Below are 26955 nucleotides of genomic sequence, written 5' to 3'. Positions count from 1 at the left end.
TCACTCGGTTAACCACCTGCTTTTTAACAGTTAGTTGTGCTGCTTCTCTATTCTGAGATCACATTTGCACGCATATTGACAAATGATCATAAACTATAATTCTGATCTTTAGTGACTAGCCAGCACTGGCCATTTTAAAAATTATTTTCAACCAGCCAAAGTGGCTAGTAGGCGTGGCTGTTTTACCCGCCACCACTGAAATGTACCCACATTTGGCAGGTTGGTGGGTGTTAATGTCAAGTCCTGAATATTACATATTTCATAAAATCACATGTAACCATCTGTGACTAATCTAATATGCACATTTTAGTCAGCATTTCTACTTTGAGATCCCCTTCTCTGCTGTCCATTTAAGAGGCATTAAGTCTGAAAGGCTAGATTAAAAGTGCAATGGCAGGGACATTTTGTAAATGGAGCACAACAATTAATACAAGGGAAATTGCAAGTGTGGATACAACTGCACGTCCTGCTATTTTGTAAACAGAATGTATGATGCTTGTCATGTCAGATGCTTGTCATGTCATGCAAATAATGATACTTTTTTAATGGAAACAAAAATATGTTCCATTAAAAAAAGATTTTTGCATTTAATCTGAGTGACCTTGTGTATGTAATGTGTTTTCTTTTCAGAGCGCAAAATTCCACCAACCTTCACTAAGAAACCCTCAGAGCATATTGAGGATGCAGAGGGAAAATCCGTGAAGCTTGAGAGTCGTGTGTCTGGGTCACAACCTCTGTCTGTAATCTGGTATAAAGACAACAAAGAAATCAACACTTCTGACATCTATGACATTTCCTTCAAGAGCAATGTGGCTGTGATGTGTCTCGGGAAAGCCACAGTTACTGACAGTGGCGTTTATACATGCAGCGCTTCTAATGAAGCTGGCACTGCCTCCTTCCAGGTGGTGGTTAACATCACAGGTAGTCAATAATATCTTATTGCATTATTTCTTATTCTCTTTTCCTCTTTGCATGTTCATTTCTGGAAATTATTTTTCTATGATTTTTCTATGAATTTTTCTGTGGTGCATCATTATATTTTATTGCATAAACATGTACTTCCCCTGATTTTCACTATGAAGCACAGATGATGTACTGAAATTATTCCTGATTTTTACTATAAAGCATAGATGAAATACTAAAATTATTCCTGATTTTCACGATAAAGCACAGATGAAGTACTGAAATTATTTACTTTTTTAATATCTAGAGCAAAAAAGGCCTCCAACCTTTGATATTCCCCTCAAACCAATGACAGTGAGTGAGGGTGAAAGGCTAAACCTTAGCTGTCATGTGTGCGGGTCTCCCCCAGTGAAGATTCAGTGGATGAAGGACAGGAGGGAGGTTACTTCCTCTGCTAGCACCAAGATGACATTTGTTGATGGTACAGCCACCCTAGAGATAAACCAAGCATCAAAAACTGATGCAGGAGATTATCTATGCAAGGCAACCAACAACGCTGGCAGTGAATTCTCAAAGACCAAAGTCACAATCAAAGGTAATTAGAAGTTTACTATGAATCTGGCATTGTGAATGCATTCAGTTGAAGAAATGTTTTAGTTTTAAAAATCGAACGTAATTCTTGGTTTGAAGACTTTAAATGCGTTTCATTTAATACCTTTGGGTATACTGTAGTATTCTTAACCTTTCAAGTGGTACAAAGTAGCATCTTTATCATCTTGATTTCCGAATCTTGTTTTGCTTTTCAAGTCCTATGAATCATATGGATCTTGCTGTTTCTTGCAAAGTTTATTACTAAGTTGTGATGTTTCACTCTGATCTTGATAGTCTTTTCATTTTCCCATGTGCATTTAATCTTGAGTAATCCAAGGATCTTTTTAAACATTCGTTGTTTGTTGTTTTTCACATTTATGACAGTTTAAAGAAATGCGCAAAATGTTTATACATTTATGTATATATTAATGTGTAATTCCATTGCTGGTATTGCTCAGATAAAGCAGGTGTAGCACCTGCAGCAGCCCCAGCAGCTCCCACAACACCTCAGGCAACTAAAAAACTGGATAACTTGTTCTTCATTGAGGAGCCCAAGAGCATTCATGTTGTTGAAAGTAAGTTCTGCTTCTTTAAAACAGTGTAGATATGCCATTTGTACAGTAGATAAGAGCTAAATGCTGATGTACTTGATGGAATCACGTCATATTCTGGATTACAGAGGGTACAGCTACCTTTATTGCAAAAGTTGGGGGTGATCCCATTCCCAATGTGAAATGGATGAAGGGCAAATGGAGGCAGATGACTCACGGTGGCCGCATCAACATTCAACAGAAAGGCCAAGAGTCTAAGCTGGAGATCAAAGAGGTGACCAAATCTGACTCTGGCCAGTACAGATGTGTCGCTTCCAACAAACATGGAGAAATTGAGTGCAGCACTGACTTGAATGTTAATGAAAAGAAAGAGTCTGGGCCAGAGGTGGTCAAACTGAAGAAGTGAGTGGGATTTTCTTCAGCAGAAAGGCTCAAAATCTCTACTGTGTAATTATTATAACCTTGCACTCTTTTTCATTACATTCAGGACTCCATCAAAGCAGAAAAGTCCTAAGGAAGATAAAGACATTGACATTGTTGAGTTGCTAAGAAATGTAGATCCAAAAGAGTATGAGAAATATGCTCGCATGTACGGCATCACAGACTTCCGGGGTCTCCTTCAAGCTATTGAGTTTCTGAAGAAGGAGAAGGGTGAAGAAAGTGGAAGACCGGTATATATATTTTTTTGTCCTAATTGATGGTCTTAATCTTGTGTTTTTGTACACCTTATTGAGGTAGAAATTTCCTACAAATAGCTTTAATCAGTACCCTTGTTTTCTGAATCAGGAAGGTGAACAGGGAAGAGAATTTGATGAGGATTTGGCTAAGCTTGTGTCTGATTTGCAGAGGAGAATGGAAAACAGTGAAGTATGTTCCTTCTTCGGGAAGTTCAAGAACCACTGCTTCAGTTTTTACTCTAAATATATTGATGACTTAAATTTATGATATTTTTGCTTTTGCAGCCTGTTACCCTGCTTAAAGACATCACAGATCAGACAACGCAAGTTAACAAAGAGGCAGTGTTTGAGTGTGAGATTAAAGTCAACTATCCAGAAATTACACTGGCTTGGTATAAAGATACACAGAAGCTAGAATCTAATGATAAATATGACATTAAGCTTGTGGGAGACCGTCAAATATTGAAGATCAAGAACTGTCAGACCAGTGACCAAGGAAATTACCGTGTCGTTTGTGGGCCACATATATCCAGTGCCAGATTGACAGTGTTGGGTAAGTCCCTTTTAAAGACCTTATACTTTTCATTTAAATTAGCATATTACACATTGAGGCACATTTACCTCTTCTACAGAGAGTCAAGACCGTGTGCAAAAACCATCACCTGGTAAGAGGGTGTAGATGCATTGTAGTGTAGTGCTGTGTATATTGACAGATGTTAAACAACAGATTGACAGTATTTCAGAATGAGAAGGAACATCCAATAGAATTTTCATTTATGTAAGGACTAGACGTGACTAACCTCTTGTTTTTCTACTAGCAAATGCTACTCTTAAAAATACTCTTAATGCTTTAAAATCGCTTGGGTATAATGTTTGTGTGTGCTTTTTTTAAGCACATGTACATTTCTTCTTGTGTCCTTCTTCTTTTTCTTATTTATTTATTTTGAGACAATTAATCATTCCAATTATTTTATTTCTAGCTGATCAAATTCAATTCACCAAGCGCATTCAAAATATAGTGGTGAATGAGCGTCAGTCTGCCACTTTTGAGTGCGAGTTGTCTTTTGACAACGCAGTCGTCACCTGGTATAAAGATGCATGGGAGCTCAAAGAGAGCCTGAAATATACCTTCAAGTGTGAGGGACGAAGGCACTTTATGATCATCCGTAATGTAACAGCTGAAGATGAAGGTTTGTACATTAGCCCTTGTCTGTAAATACAGAATAAAACCAATTTAAACTAACCTAAGTGAAAATCTTTTAGGCGTGTACTCTGTGATTGCGCGCCTGGAGCCCGTTGGTGAAACTAAAAGTACAGCTGAGCTTTATCTGTCAGGAAAAGGTAAATCTAGAAAATCAGCAGCATCACTTTGTGGCTTGTTTGCTAGAGTTTAGTCGACGGCAATTATATTTGACCTTCTTTTGCAGAATTTGAAATAAGAACACGTTCATTCGGTAAGTGGTTTTTTTGTGCACGAAAATATTTCTAAGGATTAACCATCTCTCTGTTCCCTACCCCAAGTAATTTCTGCTAAGTTAAAAAATATATATATTTAATGATTTAAAAAACTAAACCAAATAACTTTAAATCTAAATTAAGACTGATCTCGACCTATACAGATTTTCCTGATACATCGATACATGTGCCTGATGTATCATCTGTGATTAGTTTAAAAGGTAAGACTAAACTAAATATATAGCACAGAAGTCCACAAAGTCCTGCTGTTTCACTCCATCTTTTAACAATGCAATTGTTACCTTCTGTTTAAAAGATGAATCCTCAGAATTTCACTATGAAGAGAAGTTTGAAACTACAGGTACTATTTCAGATTAAAAATACTTCTTTCTGATGTTTCTTAACATTTAAAATCACCTTAGAAAGTGCATTAAGTCCCTAAAATATACTAAGTGTTCATAATTTCAACTCTAGAATGGATTGATAAACTAATATTACAATATAATTAGCACCCCACATTGAGCTTGGTCTAACAAAACCTAAATTGTATGCTTAATTAAAATGCAACTAATTTAATAGTCATGTCATAAATGTGTTTGTGTGTTAGTTTCCTTCTTTCTTTTTGTAGTCTTTGCCTTTACACTAACATTAGAGCTTAATAGGATATAGCCCAACATTGCTGTTAAAAACAAATGGTTTTTATTATTGTATGGTAGAGTGTCAGAACTGGACATTTCAAGAGGAGAGCATTACTTATGAATTCTCTTCATTGCAAGGTATACTGTGCCTAACAGTCTTAGATTCTTTAACTAAGAGCATAACATTTTGCTCATCTTGTGTGAACTTCCTTCACTCATCTTCATCTTTTAATATTCTTTTTTTCTATATATTCTGTCAATATTTTAATGTGTACTCCTTCTTTATTTATTTGTATACTGACAATATTAAACATCATCATTTCCCATCCTTTATCATTAACATGTTTAATTCACAGGTATCGTGCTGTAAACTCTGTCTGTCTTTCAGTGTGTTCGAAACTAAATTTATTTGTCTATGTTCATGCCAAAGTATGTTCTTGTTTCTCATTAGAAATGAAGAAACCCATTGAGGAGACTGTAACAAAACGTGTTGTGGAAAGGACAGAAGAGGCACCTAAACAAGGTATTGGACAGGCAAAAATGCTTGTGGCAAATTTTGCTTATGGCTGTCCTCGATTATCTCTTAACATTTATGTATGCCAAGCCAGCTGCTTATTTTTTCTCCTTCAACATGTTGTCTGTGCTGAACAAAAAATGATTTTTGGTTCATTCTTTGTCTAGGTGTTCTGTTTGTGTATTATACTCTGTGTCAGTGTGCAGTTGTATGTTGTACAGTTGTTTTTTGTGTGTGATTGTACTTTGTTATATATCCATGGATGTTCTCTCTTAATGCTTGTTCAGTCATGCTCAGAGCATAGCTGCTTTGGCTACATAAACTCTGCTTAAGCCTTGCAGTTTTTGTTTTATAACAAAACTGATGTCTTTTATGTATCTAAAGTTATGATGGAACCAGAAGAGAAACCTGAAACAACCTTTGTAAAGCCTACAGTTCCCGAGAAAGGTATTATTATGTCTTTGCTTGGAAAACATTGTCCTCTGCTGTAGTCTTTGTATTTTGTGTGAAATAATTTAAACCAAATTTGTTTTCTTATTTGTAAGACGTATGTCTGTATGTTACCATGTCGAATGTCTTTATGTGCTTTTATACATGTAGTTCTTTGGTTTGAAGATGCTAAATTTACGACTTACATTTTTCCTATGATGACATGATATTTTAAAGAACCTGAAGTCAAGAAACCTGTTGAGGAAAAAGTCTCTACTGTCATGGTGACAAAGCAAAAAGAACAACCCACACAGAAAGGTATTATCACCAGTGTTTTCAGTGTCTATACTGTGTTTTATACATTGATTGTACATCTAAATATGTTGAGTTTAATTGTTTGTGTATTATTTGTGTATGTGTGTTTATGTGTAACTGTAATTTGCATTTGTGATGTTTTGTTGATGTTGTTGTCATTTCTATGGTGGTATGACAAATAATCTTAAGATCTTGGGATTTAATATCCTGATTGGAAAGACTTTGTGTTATTATTCCTATGTTGGTTTGTTGTCATTCTTCTTTGAGAACTGATGGTGGTGTCAGTGTTACTTTTAAGATGTATTAAAACCCTCACCCTCAGAGCCTAAATCTCAGATGACAGCAGAACCAAAGGCTCCAGTGACTGAATCAAAGCCTGAACCCAAATCTGAGCCAAAAGCTTTACCGAAACCTCAGTCAGAGCCCAAGCCTGAACCTAAAGCTACATCAAAGGCTGAGCCCAAGCCTGAACCTAAAGCTACACCAAAGCCAGAGCCCAAGCCTGAACCTAAAGCTACACCAAAGCCAGAGCCCAAGCCTGAACCTAAGACTGAACCAAAGCCTGCTTTGGCACCCTCTGTCAAAGGTATTGTGTGTGATTATTATTGATCTGTGTTATGTTTTTTGTTATCTTTCCATTTGTTTTGTGAGTCAGCATGTCTTTATGTTTTATGTACATGTATTTTTGCAAAATATGTGTTGTCCCCAATTGAACCTCTTGCTTAACTTAATAATATAAAGTCTTGTTTGCTTTATATTTTGGGGTATACGTCATACTTTGTTTTTTGATGTTCTTTAAAAGTTCCTGAAGCTCCAAAGAAGCCAGAAGTTGCACCTCAATCATCTTTAGCTATTAAAAAAGATGCAAAGCCAGACACTGCTCAAATAAAAGGTAACTCTTAAATCTTGATAGTTAAAAAACATCATTATTGAGTGTCATTCTTGTGAGGGGTCTTAAAATGTATTTTGTTTGTTGTCTGTAAACACCACAAATGGTGCTCTTGGAATGCATGTGAAACTCTTGATCTTCTTTTTTATCTTCTGCATTCTACCATGATTGCAGTATCTTTTTAACAAATGTGTTCTTTTGAAGCTCTTGTGGAGATGAAAGAAATAGAAATACCACAAGAAAAGCTAGATAGAAAACCAGAACCTGCAGTTGTTGCTGCTGTGCCTCCAAAAAGAGAAGTCTCTGGACTAACACCTGATGAATCTATCAAAGATCATTCTCCTGTCCTCTACGAGCCATCAAGTGTACAGCCTGCTAGTCGACCTAAACCCACACTACCTGAGCCAGTTAAACAAGTGGTTATAACAGGTCCATCAGAAGTTAAAATTGAACCAACAAGAAAGCCTCCAACCCAAGAAGTTTCCAAAGAAGAACCAGTCAGAAAGGTTGAGCTTTCATCTAAGCCTTCAGAGTTACCTAAAAAGCAAGTTCCACCAAAGAGTGAACCAACCCCCAAAATCAGTGAGCCAAAACCTGCTCATCCAGAGAAAGGTATTATTAAAACTTCAAATTATGCTTTTTAATATGTCCCGCATTATTGGGGCAGAAATCAGTACACACTCTTTTGTGGTGTATGATCTTACTTACTCTTGTTTTTGTGATGTTCTTTGTCTGGTATTACTTTTATATTTACAAAGTGGTTGAAGTAAAGGCTGCAGAACAACCATCTGAGAAAAAGCCTGTGACTAAAGCAAAAATGGAGACAGAGATGCCCCCAGCCAAAGGTATGCTTTGTTGGTCATGAGAGATACAAATCTAATTTGTATCTCTGCATTATTAGATCTGTTTGCATAACAAAAACAGATCTCCCATTATTTACAGCATAACCATTTTTAACATTTTAATCACAGTTAGCTGGAGAATTATGTTTAATATCATTAATATATCAATATGTAGTATAAGTTTAAGAGCCTTCAATCAATAAGTAATTGAAAAGTGTGCATTGTGGCTATTCATTTTAAAATAAAGACTACCCTAGGTTAAAATAAGCAAATTAATAGAATTAAATGTGAGATTTGTTTTTTAATGTTTTGCTTGCTTCTATGTTGGTGTGCATGTTTTGTTCAAAATCTCTTCTGCCACCGGTGCATGGTGCAATCTTGAAAATCTTTCATCTTTAAAGTCTTTTCAGCCTCTGAGAAGAAAATTGACCAGATTCCCTGTACTGTGGAAGTTACAAAGAAGGCTTACATGGAGGAAAGGCTTTTGAAAGAGAAAATTGTGGAAGACATGCCTCGTCAACTTCAGGATTTATTTTCTCATCATGAGCATGTTGTAAATGCAAGTCATCACAGTACAATATCACCATCTGAAAACGTGAGGATAATTGAAATAGAGCTTCCCCAGAAGCCAGAACCTTCGTTTGAACTAATAAAAATAGAAGAGATGTCTGAGATGAAGCAGACAAAACAAGAAATCCTCATTGAGAAAAAGGAAAGGAAATTAGAGAAATCTACTATTGTAATATCTCCAGAAGCTGTGGTGGAACCCAACATTAAGGCACCATTAAAAGAGCATGACACTGTGGCAGATAAAAAGAAAATAGCTAAAGATGTCTCTTTACAAAACATAGATGACAGCCCAAGAAAAGAGATGGCCAGTCAGAGAGAAATAGAAGTTCATATGCAAGAATATGTTCATGAAAAGAAGAGATACCAGGAAGAAACCTCTCAGACATCACCGGTAGTAATGCCAAAGGAAACTGGAACAAAGTTGAAGGAAGTGCGTAACGCACTTGAAAGAGGTAAAGCTTCTTAAATCTTTAGCAAATGCCTCGGTCTTCACTTGATTTTTTTTGTCTTTGGGTATTTGCCGAAAAGGCAATTGTGATTTAGTTTTATTTTTCTTTATAAATTATGTGCTTGCATTTGCAAGTTCCTCTTTAGTGTATTTTATCTTGAATATTGTCATAATTCTTAATTAGATGAGAAGACCCAGGCTGTGTCAGAACATGTTTCAGAAGTTGTATCAACTAAAAAAGGTACTTAAAGGAAGGCTGTGAGAATTGGTGCTGTTACTCTTCAGTTCTTAAATCAGTGTGTGATAATGTGTTTGTAAACTTATCTATACATGTTTATTTCTTGATTGTGACCATGGCTTACTTATTTTATTTGAAGAATCAGAAATAGTGAAGAAACCTGAACCAGATGTTTCTAAGCCAGCTGTGGCTCCAGTTGAACAGAAAACACCACATCTGCAAAAAGGTATTCAACAAAACTGAAAAAAGCCTGTGATAAAAGTCACTGTGTCTTTTTTCTCTTCTCTTGTCATAATACTTACATTTTCTTTGGGCACTCCAGTTATACGTTTTCAACATGTGTTTGTTATTATCTTTTAATTGTGCTTATGGTATTGTTTTAATTGAAGAGCCAACTGTTGAAAGGAAACCATCTCCCGAGGCACCAAAGCCAAGTGTGGCTTCAAAAGGTATTCATTGTGGCAGAGTTCTCTTCTGAACTGTTTGTCTTTGGTATGTGTTTATGTGATATTTTATGTTAGTCTGATGATCTTTTTCTTTGCACATCTTTATATGGTCTTTGTCAAGTCAAATAGCATCTTATTCCACATTTTCGGTTGTTGTTCTTGCATGTGATTATGTCACTGTTTTATTTAAAGAGCCAAGTGTTGAAAAGACCTCAGTTCCTGAAGAACCAAAGCCAACTTTGGCTCTGGTCGAAAAGAAAATAATATCTCCTAAAGGTAAAGCAAAACTGGCAACCATCTTGCTGGTCTTAGCCTTTAGTATGTGAGATTGTTTGTTCTTATTTGTGTTCATCTTTAAGTGTTTCCTGTACAGTCAGATAACTTCTTTTTCTGCTTATTTCACTGTTGTTGGTTTTGATTGTGGTATTGTTTTATTTAAAGAGCCAGCTGTTGAAAAGAAAGCATCTCCCGAGGCACCAAAGCCAACAGCAACTCCAGTTGAACAAAAAGTCTCTCCTCCCACAGGTAGAGTGTCTGTTTTCATGTCATCTTAACCAAATGTTATTGTTTTGGTGTTCCATAGCCTTAACATGTCTTTGTGCTCTTCAATGTATTATGTGTTTCATTTTTATAAAGTAAAATTCTTGTCATGTGATTACATGTTTGTCCAAATATAATTACTTGACACTTACAATGTTATATGTTTCTTATTCACAGTTATGTTTGTGAAGTGACTAATGATGTTTAAAAATGCATCATAGGTCAATGTGCACATTCAAAATCAATCTTACCTTTTTGTCTTTTCAAACCTGGATGACTTTCTTTTGTATTTCGAACCTTGAAGGAGATATTAGTAGAATGGCTGATATACTGTCTTTTAGAAAAATGAAGTTAGATGGAGACCAGGGACACAAAATACTGAAACAAAAGTGCACATGACACAATGACAGAATATTCACTTTCATTAAAAAATAGATATTTGGATATTACGCTTCAGGTATTTATTTCTGAATTCCATAGAAGACATACTGTGGAGTTATGCAAAGGCGTTGAAAAAAAATAGGAGAGTAAATGGTGACACAATTGAAATTAATATTTTGTATGTTTATTAACATATAACTTTTATTTTTGTGGTTATCGTATTAATCAGAAATGATTTCTGAAACAGATGCAGGCAAGGGCCCCGTTTCAGCTCCAGGACCCGCTCCCAAAGGTATGTTACATTGTGACTGACATTCCACAAATGAATCTTCCAATGTTTAATTTTCAAACATATTCAACTCAGCTTTTCAGGCATCACAATTCATATGCCAGCTTGGTGTTTTGTATGTTTTGTCTCTTTTATTTATTTATTTATTTATGTATTTAATTTTTTTGTATATGTTTATTTTTTTATTACAATTTATTTGTATGCCGCACATTTCAAGTCAGTACCGTTTTCAGGGTTGACGTTAATGTCATCTTAACTACAAATTGGAAAAAAAATATATGATTTCATTTATGACTTTAGCTTCAACCCTTTTGGGTGTACATGTGTCATATGTCTTGATTGTACTGTCCATGTTATGTGATATTGTGACATTTATCGCCTCAGAAACAACTAGCACCACACAAGCACTTCTTAAGCAGCAAAGTAAAATTCACATTCAAGAAGATGGAAAAATTGAAATGGCAACTCTAAAGAAAGTAACCAGAAGATCAAAGGAACATCAGGAAGATCGTGATGTTATATCACTTAAGAAATCTAGCAAAATTCACCATGAAGAAACATCAACAGAAGCAGAAACGCTTCGAAATGTTGAGAAAGCTGAGATAGTTGGAGAAGAGATGAAGTATTCAGAAGCTGTTACTGAAGTCAAACTTACTAGCAGTTATGAAGCCACTGAAGATACTTGGTCCTATGAAACATCTACAGAAGATGAGAAACTGTCTAAGTGTGAAGAAAAGAGAGAGGAGTACAAGGATGTGAGAGGGAAGAAAGAAATGACTTTTGAAATAGGAGTAAAAGAAGAGAAATTTAAAGGTAAAAAGGAAACTAAAATTCCAAAAGAAAAGGAACATGATATACCTCAACCAACTCTGAAAAAGGTAATCAGACCAATACCAGCTGAGAAAGAACAGGAGACTGTGAAATTAAAACCTGTTGAGAAACCAGATAAAGCTGTTGCTAGTCCACAGAAAGACAGCAACATTGACAGAAGCAAAGACAGTATTGGTGTCCAACAACATGAAAGACTTGTAAAAGACGAGCCTCTTTCAAAGAAGAAAATAGAAGTGGCAGCCACAGATCAAAAAGCTAAAAAATCTGTAATGCCAAAATTATCTGTTGCTAAAGATGAAATTTCTGAACAACTTATGAAATTTCCAAAGAAAGGAAGGGGAATTCTACCACAAGATGAGAAGCCAGAAACTTTTACATTAAAACCGTTTTCCAAAGAATCACATGCTGATGTAACTGCTGAAAAAGTTCCTAATGAACAAAAAGAGATAATTGATGTTAAACAGCCAGAGAAATTAGTACCACATCATAAATTAAAGGATCCTCACATTCAGGTAAAAGAACCAGGACAAAGTGAAAAATTAAAGAAAGAGCTCGAAAAGATCAAAAAGCTAGAGGCGCCGCATGAGAATCTCCCAATGAAGAGCACTTCTACTCCAGAAAAAAGTACACAGGAAGGACCCAAGGAAGAAGAGAAGGCAATGATCAAAAAACATGCAATTATTCCAGTGGATAAAGCAAAAAAAGAAGAAGTATCATTGAAACCTTTAGAAGGAAGAAAAACTGCAGAAAAAACTCCATCACCAAAGGCAGATAAACCAAGTCCTCAAGTCACATCACTGATTAAAAAGAGTCCAAAAAGCGATGATAAAACTGCAATGTCAATAAAGATTGGTGCTACACCAAAGAAAATGGAGGATAAGAAGGAAATATCATTAAAGCCTCTGGAACCTGAAAAGATAGAAAAGACTTCCTCGCCAAAAGCTGAGATTTCAAAACCTAAACCCACCGAAGGAATTCCAATGGAAAGAAAATCTACAGCAAAATCACCCCAGAAGATTTCACCAAAAGATTCAATTGAGCCTGTAATTTTGAAGAAGGTCCCAAAGGCAGTCTCCCCCAAAGAAGAACAGACGATCAAGGAACCTCCTTTGAAAACAAATAAAGGCAAGGTGCCAGTGGTGAAGGAGTTGTCACCTAGTGTTTTGGAGCTACAAAAGATTCCTACGCAGCAAGAGGAGGTGGTTTTTGAACATGAGCAGGATACAGTGGATGATGAAGAGGAAGAAACTTGGGGATGGGAACTTGCTCCTCGGGACAGTTATGGATCTGAAACCTATGATGACATCTTGGAGGATGGGGTTGTGGAAACCCCAGGAATGGGTGACAAGAAAGGTGAGATGGTGACACCAAATGCTCACCACTGGTATCTCATCGCTCCTTACAATTATTCCAAATAATATCCACTCAACCCAACTTCAAACATACCCTTTAACAAATCTTCATTTTCCTAATGATTGTCTGTTGTTTGTCCTTCCTTTCGTTTGTTCATGTCATTCCTTTGATGTTGTTTATTCTTGTTTGTTGAAATTCTTTCATTCTTGATTCATCAAACCCTCTTGATGTAATGTTATTTGTTGATAAGTCCTGTTCTGTAATGGAACCGTTTGTCTGTCAAATATGTGTTTCTCTGTCATTCTGTTCCTTCATCCTCATTTGTCATTTTCATGGCTTTCATTTGTCCTGAGCTTTTTTTTTTGTTCTAAATAATTTCCATTAATCCTCTCATATTTATTTTATCATTGGAATGTATTCATAATCTATCAACAAAGCAGACATCTTGAATTTAACATTTTAAGCTTTAATTACTAGTATAACATTATTTCAATAATAGATGGAAAGCCAAAGGAGGAACCAGCCACAGGCAGAGGCAGAGGACTAAGACGTATGTTCATAATGCGCATTGTTATGTTCATAATTTAATAACATGTCACTGGCCCAAAATTATTTAATTGTATTATTATTATTATTATTGTAGCAAGACAAACTCCATCTCCTGGTGATGCTGGACGGGGTAGAGGAAAACCTGGTGGTGGTGGTGACAAGCCACCTGGAGAATCACCATTTGGTTTCCAACTCAAAGCCGTCCCCTTAAAGTTTGTGAAGGAGCTTCAAGATATTGTGTTGCAAGAGGCTGAGTCGATTGGCTCCTCTGCTGTATTTGAGTGCCAGATTTCTCCATCTACTGCTATCACCACTTGGATGAAAGACGGAAGCAATATCAGGGAGAGTCCAAAGCACAAATTCACATCTGATGGCAAAGATCGCAAGCTGCAAATCATTGATGTACAGCTTTCAGACACTGGGGAGTACACTTGTGTTGCAAAGCTTGGCAACAAGGAGAAGACCTCAACTGCTAAACTTGTAGTTGAAGGTATTTGCAACTGATATTCTTCAACGTGTAATTTCAGTTCACTTTCACATTGATGTTGTGGCCCTCTGTGAAGTCTAGAAATAATGTATCATCGTTAATGTTGCAATTATTTTTTTATTCTCATATAGAATTACCTGTGAAATTCACAAAGAATCTGGAAGAAGAGACCTCCGTGCTCAAGGGACAGCCAATGTATTTGACCTGTGAATTGAGCAAGGACAAAGATGTGGTCTGGAAGAAGAACGGAAAAGAGTTGAAGGAGATTCCTGGCAAAATTCAAATCAATATTATTGGCTTACAGCGTGCCGTCACAATCCAGGACATGAACGATGATGATGCTGGTGTTTACACATGCGAGTGTGAAAACATCAAAACTGAAACGAATGTCAAGGTTATTGGTATGTATTTAATTTAATCTATTTTGACAATTTCTGTTGGTGAATTTAGAGCCATTTTGAATTCACCCATGCATGTATTCAACAGAGATCGTTAGGGACTGGTTAGTGAAACCATTGCGGGATCAGCATGTGAAACCCAAGTCCACTGCTACATTCAAGGGCGAGCTCTTCAAGGAAACCCCGAACTGGAAGTGGTACAAGGGTAATGACGAAATCCCTAATGAGCCTACAGACAAGACTGAAGTGAAGAAGGAGGGAAAAGAGATCACCCTTACAATTAAAAATGCCCAACCTGATGATGTTGCTGAGTATACTGTAGAGGTTGAAGGCCGCAGATATGCAGCAAAGCTAACACTTGGAGGTATGTAAAAAATAAAATACACATATAAATATCAATAATTACTGTGGACTGTTCTACCAACTGAAAATATTGTATACAACTTTTACCTTTTCAGAACGTGAAGCTGAGATCCTGAAGCCTCTTGCTAGTGTGGAGGTGGTTGAGAAAACTGAGGCCAACTTTGAAACTGAAATTTCTGAGGATGATGTGCCTGGAGAATGGAAACTTAGAGGACAGGTTCTGACAAGATCACCGGTAAGACTCCATTTAAACCCCAAAGGTGTGCTACAATAGTTATTCGCAGTGTTGGGGAAACTATTTTACAGCTTTTCTCAAACACTTTGATACATTTCTCAGATCAGAATTGAAATTTGCAAAACAGTAAGTGCTCAAAACAACATGTACAAATGGCAAAACACCATGCATTAGTCTCTAGCTCAAAATCCTTAGATCATCTCTCAAAAATAAATATTTGTGTCATTGAAAATGTCAGTGCCATCAGAACGACAAGTCTTTGTGTCATTGTGTATGGATAAATCAGTCAAATTGCTTAGTCGTGTTGTCAATATAACAGTGTACTGTGGAAGGATGTTCATGTAAATACTACAGATTTGATGACAATTTTTGTACATTGTACATTACAGTCCTTGTGCCCCCTGCCCTGCACATTTTGCATTTCTCTTATTTTTGACACTTCTTATATTTGGATCAGTTCATGGATCTCACTGTTTAATGAGTTGATGATCTGAAGGACCGGAATTGAGAACCACTGCCTTATGCGAAAGTTAGATTGCAAGATTCACAATACTTTTGTATTTTGTACTGTAATTTGTTGAAAGACCATGCCATTGTGATGCTGAACGGAAAATACAGCACTGCATAGCACAAAGAAAAAAAACAGAAATGTGATAATAGGACAATTATTAGGGATAACTGTACATCAGGGGTGCCCAAACTCAGTTCTGGAGGGCCGGTGTCCTACATATTTTAATTCCAACTCCAATTAAACACACCTGAACCGGCTTATCAAGCTCTTTCTAGCCATAGTAGAAAGTTCCACAAAGGTGTGTTTAAGCAAGTTGGAGCTAAACTATGCAGGACAGCGGCCCTCAAGGACCAAGTTTGAACATGCAATGCTGTAGGATTTACAGTGCAGTCTTCATATACCTCATGACGTTCCTGTCTGTTGGACCCCAAATTCTCAACCATATCACAACACTTGCTTTTCCATTGTAATATTGTGTTGTGCTATATATACTTGATGGTTAATGAGATGCACCTTCATTAGAGAAATTCAAGATTTACCTGGGAGCAATTTAGCAAATGTAGTCAGATTTTGAAAAAAAGTCTAATGGAAATGTATAGAAAAATGCATTATGACAAAATAATATGACAACTTGTTGAACCATTTTGCATATAAAGACTTATACCGAGTTCAGACTGCATGATTTTAGCCCCGATTTTTCACTGACAAGTTTTGAGAAATTGCCGACAAACGCCTGATATCACAGGCAAATCAGTGCTTCTTCACTTGAGTAACAATCACACAATGTGAACAATCAAAGACGCGATCTGAGAAAATCGCAGATGAGTCGCAGACACCTGTCAAATATTTGGCATGCTAAATATCTAGACCTGTCTGTGATTCAAAACATGCCATGTGAAATGTGTTCTGAATGAAAATAACATCAGCGATCACCTACAGCCAATGAGAGAGCAGCATTCACTAGTATGGGTATCTGCAGGCCAGCGGGAGGTTTGGGAGAAGTTAAAAGTGCTTCTTTTTGCTCTATTTGGACCCAAGAAATGGAGGAAAACAAGTGTAAATTTGGCTGGAGCAGCCGTGTCTGTTTGACGTGTCATCTGAGCAATACCCCAACTGGGTCAAAAAAGAATAAAGTTGAGGAGAAATTGCTAATTCCTTTCAAAGGCCAGGTGAGCAAAATAATCACTTCTCATGTTTGCACACCTAGACAAAGTTGTCTGCAATTCTTCTATTGTAAAGTCATGCAGTGGGAAATTTCGCTGATCCATCCTGCAGTGTAAACAAAGCAGCAACGAAACACTAGCTCAGATAGTCATGCAGTGTGAAAACATCTGTGACACGACTACTTTGAAAATCTTGCAGTCTGAGCTTGGCAATAGGCAATGAACAAATGCCGAAATGTTGTGGGGGATAAGACTGTTCAACAGAGAACTACTATAAAACATTTTGATCAACATGACATAAGCAACTGATAAGCAACACCATCATTTGCATGGATGTACCAAAGCATTTGTAACTTGTTTAAAGAAACTGAAAAAACAGTTTTTTGATGTGCACAAGTGACAATAGCTTTGTTTCCTTCCAAAGATGCAAATTAAATGTATGCGCATAACTGGAATATCGCATATAACACATGTGAATAAACCAGCATTTTAATCCAAAGAAAAGAAAATTGTCACTTCCTGATTAACTGGCACCAATATCAAAAGTAAAAACTGAATTTGCTGCAGTAGGAGAAGCTGCGAAAATCTTTTCTTTATTTAATAAACTACCTGTGCCTCAGAAGACAATCCTGATACGCAATGAATGTGTGGTGGTGTTTGAAGGCATCAGATGCGGAGCACAGACACTTGACAATTCTGGAGGTCATTAATGATATAATAAACACTAATACAGGTATTTTAGAATGACCAAAACAGCATTTCAGATGTTTTACAATGTGCTCAGCCTGCTGTTTTGTCCATTCACAGACATTTTTATCATCACATGATCTTTTATAACAAAATCACATGACTTTATGTGCATACTGGAATTTGTTTTGGTACAATGTTTCCATCGTAGTTTATGCACATCTTTTCTCATAGAATAAAATGTTTATCCTACTCTGTTGTGTGCATATGTTTTTTTATCCGCATTTTCAAAATCTATTTGCATCTTGGCATTTCCATCAAGCGTTTTTTGATGCGCATATACAAAATGTGCATAACAATAGGTTGATGAAAATGTAGCTAATGATGTGATTGAACAGGTAGTTTTGAAAATGTAAATTCTTATCTGAGAAATGTAACAGCTAGCAGTATGAATATAGGAAATATTTTTATTTTAAATGTAATTTTAAAATCTATTTTAGACATGCGACATGAGATCTGAGGGAACAAAACGATTCCTCACGATCAAGAATGTTCAGCTCGATCAGGCTGGCGAAGTTACATACCAAGCTCTTAATGCCGTGACAAGTGCTATGCTCAACGTGAAAGGTAAGAGAACAGTGAATATATTTCTTAAACAAAAGAAAAGACAAATTTTGTGTTTCAAATGTGGATGAGTGATGCTATGGACAATGTTCATTCATGCCTACCAGAGTTGGAAATGGAGTTCACAGTCCCACTGAAAGACGTTACTGTGCATGAAAAGAAACAGGCAAAGTTTGAGTCCACCATCAATAAGGATGTATCTAAAGTGATTTGGTTTAAAGGTTCTGATATTATTACACAAGGAAATAAGTATGAAATCCTTGATGATGGAAAGAAACACATACTCATTATAAATAACTGTGCCTTTGAGGATGAGGGAGAATACAGTATTGAGGTCTTGGGAAAATCGTCAAAAGCAAAAATGATAGTAGAGGGTAAGTCTTGGTTATCATCTTGGTTAGTGAAGTGTTGGTCAAATTATTTTCTGACAAAATTTAACCAAGCGTGTTTATTAATGAGTAGCCTAACAAATAACAAATAGTAAACAAAACAATGCTAATAAAATTACATTTCTAATAAACTCACTAATAAATTCACTCATTTTCCAAGTTTATTGTATAACCATTTATTGCGCCCATAGTCAATTTTTTATGCAATCAACTAATGTCATAGGTATGAGGCTGAACTTCACTTCAACATTAAAGGATCTAACAGTGAAGGAAGGTAAAACAGCTGTATTTGAGCTTGAGCTCTCTCACGAGAATGTCGCTGTGACATGGTACAAAAATGAAATAAAAGTGCATCCAAGCAGAACTGTGTTCACCAGTGTGGTGGGAAAGAAACATACACTAGAAATAAAGGAAGTATCACTAGATGATACTTGCCAAATAAAAGCAGAAGCTAAAGGAATATTCACAACGGCTAAGCTGCTGGTGATAGGTAATTGTATTTTTATTTTACCATTATATTTATTTCATGAACTGAACAAATTCTTGTCCCCTCTTCCCTTATTCTTAACCATATTTTTGTACTTCACCAATTTATAATAATTTTTTTTTGCGTAGATCATTATTCATGTTCTAGTTTCTGAATTTTTACATGGCAATCTGTTTTTACAGAGGGCGATGCATTTTTTATTGTCAAGTTACAAGATTACACTGCAGTGGAGAAAGATGAAGTCACATTTGACTGTGAGCTCAGTAGGGATGTTCCTGTGAAGTGGTTCCACAATGAAATTGAAATTAAAGCCTCCAAGATGGTTACCATGAAAGTCGAAGGCAAACGAAGAATCCTTAATCTGAAGAAAGTTGAGAACAAAGAAAAAGGAGTATATGTTTGCGACTGTGGAACAGACAAGACTTCATCCAACCTAAACATTGAAGGTAAGTAATTAAGGTTTCTCATAGTCAGTTAACTGGGTAATAGCTAGATACTATCCTTTAGTGGTAAACGGATCACAAAACTCATGGTTCGGAACACACTACAGTTTTTGAGTCACGGATCGGACCACTTTTTGGATCAGCAAAAAAGGGAGGAGACAACTGTCAATTGCTTTCCATTTATACAAAAATTTTACTGAAAAAAACATTGGCACAAACAGAACTTAGAACCTGTTATTTTAATAAAATTAAATATTGAGAAAGGAAGGAAAAGATTAAATACTAAAAATGATCTTTGTTACTGTTGCTGATAATGCTAAATATAGAAATCTAACATCTTGTTCAGCATATCATATTTATATTTATATTTACACAAAATGTTGAAAAGCTATTCAGTGACATAATTTTGATAGTTGTTTGTCGCCACCTATTGGGCAAAAAACGTAATTGCCAGAGCATTCAGCAGTGTCAAGTTCCATTAAACAGTGATTTTAATCTTTACCATAAACATCAGTGTTTATATCTGAACTATAAACTCTTATCCCTGTTCTTCTGTATTATTTAATTGTTTGTAACAAACTGAAAAAGCATAAAAACTGAATCTCTCTTGATCAAACGCCGATTTGAATGTAGTGGTTTGAAGGATTAATGAACATATGCAAATCATTATCATTCAAAATTCATGTTGCACAAATTTGAATTAAGATCACAATATTTTAATGTTTAATTGTGCAGCTTTACGCTGAATACATTAATGCAGGCTAAACAAGCAGTGACCGAAAACACCTTTAATTAATTGCCTAAGAAAGCATTTAGGTCCTACCACAACTTTTTCCATCATCAATATATTTTACAGGGAAGCCAAAATGCTTTCATACACGTGATTTGCATGACGCGGGAGGTGATCTCTCTGCAATTGTTATGAATGTTGGATTAACCTACAAGTTCAAAAAAAGTTATTAATCTGTGGGTCACGTGCGTTTCTAACTGTGCGTTGGTATCCGTACACCCCTACTATCCTTAATCCTATCTGCAGTTTAAATACTGAAAAATGTATTGTGTTATAGTTGTTATATTTTTACAATGCAAAATAGTGATTTATTTTAAACAAATTGTATTTTATTCAAGCTCGTGACATCAAAGTAGTTAGACCAATTTATGGTGTCGAGCTCTTTGATGGTGAGACGGCACGTTTTGAGGTGGAAATCTCCGAAGATGATGTCCATGGCCAGTGGAAACTGAAGGGCGATGTCTTATCTTCTTCACCTGTGAGTACATTTGCATTAACAAGTATTTTGCCATGGACATACTCAACTTGTAACTTAAGCAGATCTTTTTTCTAACTTGTGTTTTGTCAACAGGATGTTGAGATTATTGAGGATGGGGCAAAACACACATTAACACTCTACAACTGCAGAGTCTCCCAGTCTGGAGAGGTTACCTTCCAGGGAGCAAATGCTAAGTGTTCTGCAAATCTTAAAGTTAAAGGTATTTAAATGTGTAACTTATTACTGAAAATGTCTTCAATCTTATTTAGCCTTATAATCTAATCTTTCTGTCCTCCTGTGTCACAGAGTTGCCCATTTCATTTGTCATGCCTTTGAGCGATGTACAAGTCTATGAGAAAGATGAAGCAAGATTTGAGATTGAGTTGTCAAGAGAAGCTAAAACTGTCCGCTGGCTAAAGGGATCTCAGGAGTTGAAAGTTGATGAAAAGTTTGAAATCCTCGCAGAAGGGAAAAGACATATTTTAGTGGTCAAATCTGTTGCCTATGAGGATGAGGCCAAGTACATGTTTGAAGCCGAGGACAAGAGAACATCTGCCAAACTTGTTATTCAGGGTAATTATAATACTATACAACACATTGCTGTCTGCAATATGTGATGAACAGCAATCAATGACTTTTAAAAACTTTTCTGATCTGCATTTAATGTTCTACTCAGGCATTCGTCTGGAATTTGTCAGACCCATTAAAGATGTCACTGTTAAAGAGCGTGAAACTGCAGAGTTTAGCATTGAACTCTCGCATGAGAAGATCCAAGTCACCTGGTACAAGAATGATGTTCGTCTGCATCCAAGCAAAGTGGTGCACATGTCTGAGCATGGCAAGATTCATACTCTGTCCTTCAAAGAGGTGTCTATTGACGACACATCTCTCATTAAAGTTGAGGCTCTTGGAAAAACCTCTGAGGCAATGCTCACTGTACTTGGTAGGTGTTAAAAATTGTTGACTCTCTTACAACATTCTCCACTACTGATAAATAATGAATTAACTTAATTTTCCCTTGAATTTCAACAGAGGGAGAACCTTACTTTACCACCAAGTTGCAGGATTACACTGCAGTCGAGAAGGATGAGGTTGTCCTGATGTGTGAAGTGAGCAAATCATCTGCTCAGGTGAAATGGTTCAAAGACACCAACGAGATCACTCCCTCTAAGAACGTCCTCATCAAGGCTGATGGAAAGAAGCGTATCCTGACAGTAAAGAAGGCAGAAAAGGGAAACATTGGCGAATATGTATGTGACTGTGGCTCTGACAAAACCGCAGCCAAACTTAACATTGAAGGTTTGTAACTTTATTCATGTATTTATTTTTTACGTACGTGTATATGCAGAAATGTAGATAAAATATTCCATAACCTGGTCTCTTCTCCACTCCTGTTGTCTTGCAGAACGTGATATTAAGATATCACGTCCACTGTACAGTGTGGAGGTCACAGAGACGGAGACTGCTCGCTTTGAGACTGAAATCTCTGAGGAAGATGTTCATGGTCACTGGAAACTCAAAGGAGACGCCCTGCACCAGTCACCTGTAATTTCTGTTACCCAAAAATACCAAGTAGCAGTTTAGCGCAGATGCTTTTTGCTGTTTATCAGTGTTGAGATAATTAGAATAATTTAAATGGAATTATATTTGTAATTATTAATTTCATAATAATAACATCTAAATATAATTTTTAATAGTATTTTTGTTTTAAAGGTCCTGTGAAATTAATATATATATATTTTTGTAGATGTTAGAATCACTAGGTTAGTCTTAAAGATATCTATAAGCTAGTGCTCTCCAAAACAGTGACAAAATACACATTTAGAACTTACACACACAAATGGCTACATTTTTTTTTTTTACTTGTTTCTCATTAGATCTTCAGACCAATCGAATGCTTTTTTGTATTTCATATATCCAGCCCCCTGCGAGATGCTTCTCGTTTGCTTTTTATTTGATGTGCTTAATTTCAACTCTCACTGCCATAGCTGTGATAAAAATGTTTTAAAAATATCAGCTATTGGCTGCTTTAAAAAAAGGGAGGAGTTAATATATATCCTGCCCTGTCTTCATGTTTCAGTTAAGATTACATCTAACTTCCAATAAAAAGTGCAGGTTTCAAAGAACTTCACGGGACCTTTAATAATTATACAATTTTCAGTTTGGGTGAATGGTTTATTATGCAATACATTTTGCAGTTTAATCTCAATTACTGTTAATTGGTCTCTGTGCTAAATTATTTTTCAAGCTTATTTTTTTTATTTATTTATCAGGACTGTGAAATTAAGGAGGAGGGCACCAAACACATGCTTATCCTTTACAATGTTCGTATGGACATGGCTGGTGCTGTGGACTTCAGTGCTGCTAATGCTAAATCAACTGCACAGCTTAGAGTAAAAGGTGAGTAAACTGAAAAATGAACAGAAATGAGCACTTGGCCGACATTATTCTTGGTAACCAGTTAGTCTTTATTCAGTTTTTATTATTATTATTATTATTATTAGCGGGAACAAACCAAATTGTTTTAGTTATTAATACTTTTAATAACTTTAATCCTAATAATGTTTGTTCTTGTTTTACGTTAAAAAAAAAACTATATATTGCTGAAGGACAGCAACAGACTTAGCTTAGTGGTAGTGAGTAAGCAGCCAATCAGAGGTCAATACTATTTTAGCAACCCCATGCCTTATCAGGAGAGGATGGGGGTTATAGGCAGAGCTGAACCATGCCTCCTAGTTTATCTGAACACAGGCAGTACAAGGAATTTCAACCTGCTAATGATCGAGGGACCTGTTTGATAAACTGGAAATGGCTTGCTAATTGTAGCTTAATTCTAGAGCACAATGACAGTTTGTAGTAGTTGGATTGTCTCTTGGTATTACTAAGAATGGCTTTTTCTGCTTCTGAAGCACGCACAATTGGCCTTCTGCGACCTCTACGTGATGTCACTGTCACTGCGGGAGAGACTGCCACCTTTGACTGTGAGCTCTCCTATGAAGATATTCCTGTTGAATGGTTTGTTGGCTCAACAAAAATGGAGCCAAGTGATAGGGTAAGTTCCTTTTCTTAAGATTAAACTTTTTACTTATTTATTGTTTTGTTATCGTTTTGGCTAATTGCAGCATCTTTACCTTTTTTAAGTATTTGTAGCTTCCTTAGCATCTGAAAATTATAATAGACCATAGGTTAACAGTAAACATACAATGTATATTTTGTTGATTAAGGTTGACAATTCTTAGTGAAAAGTGTTTCATAACTATTGTTGGCATATAAGGACTTCCAGCAGTACTTGCTGGAGTTTTTATGATAACACTGGTCCAGTCTGCCCTGCAGGCGCCTTTCTGGTTATTTTTAACTTCTTCAAAAGTGCTGTTGAAGTGGAGGTGGTATAGGGATATTCATAGACATTTGATGTTTAAAATGTAAAAAGGCACTCTTTTATATAAATATATACAGTTGAAGTCAGAATTATTAGCCTCCCTGTGTATTTTTTTCCCCAATTTCTGTTTAACAGAGAGAAGATTTTTTCAACACATTTCTAAACATAATAGTTTTAATAGCTCATTTCTAATAACTGATTTATTTTATCTTTGCCATGATGACAGTAAATAATATTTTACTAGATATTTTTCAAGACACTACTACTATACAGCCTTTAGTGACATTTAAAGGCTTAACTGGGTTAATTAGGTTAACTAGGCAGGTTAGGGTAATTAAGCAAGTTATTGTATAATGATGGTTTGTTCAGAAAATCGAAATAGACAAAGACTTCACATATATATATATATATATATATATATATATATATATATATATATATATATATATATATATATATATATATATATATATATATATATATATATCTATATCTTTATGAATATTTTTGCAAAACAACCTATAAAGAAGCAAACAAACAAATAAATAATGAACTATGCTATTTGCAGGTGGTCACCAGAGCTGAAGGAAGACTGCATTCTCTGACCCTGAGAGATGTCATGATGACAGAGGCTGGGGAAGTGAAACTTACTGCAAAAGACTTTGTGACCCAGGCCAAACTTACCGTCAATGGTATGATAAATAAAATAAATAAATTAAATATTTACACGTCTGTTTTATATTAGTAGAATTAGGAGATTATTTTAGCAATATTTTGAATAAGTTATGAATTGAATAGTTGTTTGTTTTCGTTTAAAGTTTGTAAATTTTAGTAATTGTGTTATTCTTTTTGTTAGTCTTTTGCTACAGTTAGCAAGTCTTTAGTCTATAGCTATTGTCAATTTTTATTTCCATTTCAGTTTTATTTTATTTCGAAAATGTTGCCTTGGCAATTATCGAAAATAAAATGTATATTTCTATTTTTTGTTGTAACAATAATTTATTCTCAAGGGATTTTCCACATTTATCATGTTGCATATCACAGAGCCACCAGTTGAGTTCTCCAAGCCCTTGGAAGATCAGACTGTTGAGGAGGAAGCTACTGCCATTCTGGAGTGTGAACTATCCAGGGAAAAGGCTGACGTGAAGTGGTTCAGGGATGGACAGGAAATCCGTAAAACCAAGAAGTATGAGATGGTGGCAGAGGGACGCATAAGAAGACTGATCATTAAAGACTGTAGCCTTGATGATTCCAAGACATATACCTGTGATGCAAAGGAGTTTAAGACATCTGCTTTCTTAAATGTTGAACGTAAGTTTTTAGAAAAAAAAAAATCTGGCATATAAACATTTGAGCGAAGCCAGCGTAGTAAAAATTAATCACAATGCATTTGTGTAATGAATTTGTACATCTATTTTTAGCTCCATTCGTTGAATTCTCTAAGCCTCTTCATGATGTTGAGGTTATGGAGAAGGAATCCGCTAAGTTTGAATGTGAAGTGTCCCGTGAAAGTGCCAAGGTATTTACAACAAAAATCTGTGTGGAGTTTAAAAGACTAATGAAACTGAGATACATTTGTTTTAATTGTAAATGATAAAATTAGCATAGCAATATAATTTGAAGTTTCCGATTTTCTTTTTGTTTTAACAACAGCATTTACCCAAAGTCATGATAAAGAGAGGATGAACTCTTAATTGTTTGTTGCGCAGGTTCGCTGGTTCAAAGATGGTGCTGAAATCAGAAAAGGCAAAAAGTATGAGATTATTGCCAAGGGATTACAGCGTATTCTCATCATTAGCAAGGCAGTGTTTGATGATGAAGCAGAATATGAATGTGACGCAAGGACATCCAAATCCTCTGGAATGCTGACAGTTGTTGGTGAGTTTTGTTTCATTTACTATAGTAGCCAAGCTGAAGTCAAGCATTAATGACAGTTTCTTACACTGTGCAGAGGAGGAAGCAAGATTCTCAAAGAACCTGGCCAATGTTGAGGGCACAGAAACTGACAGCATTAAGATGGTTTGTGAGGTCTCAAAACCCAGTGCAGAGGTCACATGGTACAAGGGTGACCAGGAGATCCCTGAGGGTGGTCGATATGAACATGTTGCTGATGGAAAAAAGAGAATTCTCATCATACAGGACCTCCGTATGGATGATGCTGGAGAGTACCATTGCAAGCTTCCTGCTTCGGAAACAACAGGAACTCTAAAGATCAGTGGTAAGTGTAAAGCTTAGAATCTTTCAAATTCTCTTTATAATAAGGTCCCATAAGCTTAGGGTTCCTACTGCCAAAAATCTAAATCTAGAAAGTATGGTAAATTTATCTTTGCTGCTTTTTGGTGGCCATCAAAACTGAGCTTTAAAAATATAATAAATAAAATACACATTTTTGTATTAAATATTTTTTATTTTAAGGGACTTTTTGGCTCCGAATTTTATTTACTGTATCCAGTAGTTGTTGTTAACCACTTTTTAAAATTTCCAGTTTTAACAAATTATAAAGGTATAAATAAACGTATTCAGTATGATTTCCCCCCCCCAAACATGTTTACTGATTTGTTTTTTTCCTTTTTCCCCCTTCAACTAGGCATACAATAACAATGCAGCCTACAAAACAGCACAAATATGAACATATACTCATATACCTCACAAATTTATCTTTTAAATTCATATTTTTAATAGGAAGCTATACAATATTAGGTTTGTGCATACTCATTTGAGTAGTCAGTACTAAAGCCAAATCTAGAGCTTATCTAACAAAATAACTTATGATAACAATCCAAAAACTAGCACACCCAAATTTATGTTACATAAAAATATGAAATACGAACTTAAAAGGGGAAAAATCAAGAGAAGCAAAAAAATGGAAAACTTTAGTTGAAATTTTGTAGGTTGTCATTTTTATTTGCAATATTTTGCTTTAATTTAATTGTATTGTCTTTCAATTTCTAAATATGTTTGGTGACTAAAATATTATTTTAATAAATATATCTGTTTAATGAATCTGTTTTGTTTAAATGCACCAAAATACATTGGCTATATTCACTGAGAAATGGATAAAAATATTCATTT

The 26955-nt window shown here is 35.7% G+C and overlaps 1 protein-coding gene across 1 annotated transcript in view; it reads left to right on the top strand.

The window, feature by feature from the left end:
- ttn.1 (titin, tandem duplicate 1) overlaps window positions 1-26955 on the top strand; it is a 141288-nt gene that overhangs the window by 34943 nt on the left and 79390 nt on the right. The window contains exons 46-96 of the mRNA XM_056465823.1: window positions 631-921; window positions 1211-1498; window positions 1953-2069; window positions 2174-2447; window positions 2533-2716; window positions 2832-2912; window positions 3008-3275; window positions 3355-3387; window positions 3703-3912; window positions 3986-4063; window positions 4150-4176; window positions 4342-4398; window positions 4494-4538; window positions 4894-4953; window positions 5267-5338; window positions 5714-5776; window positions 5996-6076; window positions 6396-6659; window positions 6876-6965; window positions 7167-7574; window positions 7721-7807; window positions 8206-8826; window positions 9007-9063; window positions 9200-9286; window positions 9450-9509; window positions 9699-9782; window positions 9948-10031; window positions 10675-10719; window positions 11101-12900; window positions 13400-13450; window positions 13544-13939; window positions 14068-14337; window positions 14423-14698; window positions 14793-14932; window positions 17794-17920; window positions 18025-18291; window positions 18530-18796; window positions 18976-19239; window positions 20365-20504; window positions 20598-20724; window positions 20811-21077; window positions 21181-21447; window positions 21537-21803; window positions 21910-22049; window positions 22778-22904; window positions 23414-23556; window positions 24452-24575; window positions 24928-25194; window positions 25305-25402; window positions 25593-25761; window positions 25835-26101. Of these exons, the coding sequence (XP_056321798.1) occupies window positions 631-921; window positions 1211-1498; window positions 1953-2069; window positions 2174-2447; window positions 2533-2716; window positions 2832-2912; window positions 3008-3275; window positions 3355-3387; window positions 3703-3912; window positions 3986-4063; window positions 4150-4176; window positions 4342-4398; window positions 4494-4538; window positions 4894-4953; window positions 5267-5338; window positions 5714-5776; window positions 5996-6076; window positions 6396-6659; window positions 6876-6965; window positions 7167-7574; window positions 7721-7807; window positions 8206-8826; window positions 9007-9063; window positions 9200-9286; window positions 9450-9509; window positions 9699-9782; window positions 9948-10031; window positions 10675-10719; window positions 11101-12900; window positions 13400-13450; window positions 13544-13939; window positions 14068-14337; window positions 14423-14698; window positions 14793-14932; window positions 17794-17920; window positions 18025-18291; window positions 18530-18796; window positions 18976-19239; window positions 20365-20504; window positions 20598-20724; window positions 20811-21077; window positions 21181-21447; window positions 21537-21803; window positions 21910-22049; window positions 22778-22904; window positions 23414-23556; window positions 24452-24575; window positions 24928-25194; window positions 25305-25402; window positions 25593-25761; window positions 25835-26101 (10377 nt within the window). The remainder of the gene's footprint in view (window positions 1-630; window positions 922-1210; window positions 1499-1952; window positions 2070-2173; window positions 2448-2532; window positions 2717-2831; window positions 2913-3007; window positions 3276-3354; window positions 3388-3702; window positions 3913-3985; window positions 4064-4149; window positions 4177-4341; window positions 4399-4493; window positions 4539-4893; window positions 4954-5266; window positions 5339-5713; window positions 5777-5995; window positions 6077-6395; window positions 6660-6875; window positions 6966-7166; window positions 7575-7720; window positions 7808-8205; window positions 8827-9006; window positions 9064-9199; window positions 9287-9449; window positions 9510-9698; window positions 9783-9947; window positions 10032-10674; window positions 10720-11100; window positions 12901-13399; window positions 13451-13543; window positions 13940-14067; window positions 14338-14422; window positions 14699-14792; window positions 14933-17793; window positions 17921-18024; window positions 18292-18529; window positions 18797-18975; window positions 19240-20364; window positions 20505-20597; window positions 20725-20810; window positions 21078-21180; window positions 21448-21536; window positions 21804-21909; window positions 22050-22777; window positions 22905-23413; window positions 23557-24451; window positions 24576-24927; window positions 25195-25304; window positions 25403-25592; window positions 25762-25834; window positions 26102-26955) is intronic.

The sequence above is a fragment of the Danio aesculapii genome, chromosome 9 (genome assembly GCF_903798145.1).
Source record: "Danio aesculapii chromosome 9, fDanAes4.1, whole genome shotgun sequence".
In the NCBI taxonomy this organism is placed as follows: Eukaryota; Metazoa; Chordata; class Actinopteri; order Cypriniformes; family Danionidae; genus Danio; species Danio aesculapii.
This window is presented reverse-complemented; position numbering and strand designations above follow the sequence as displayed.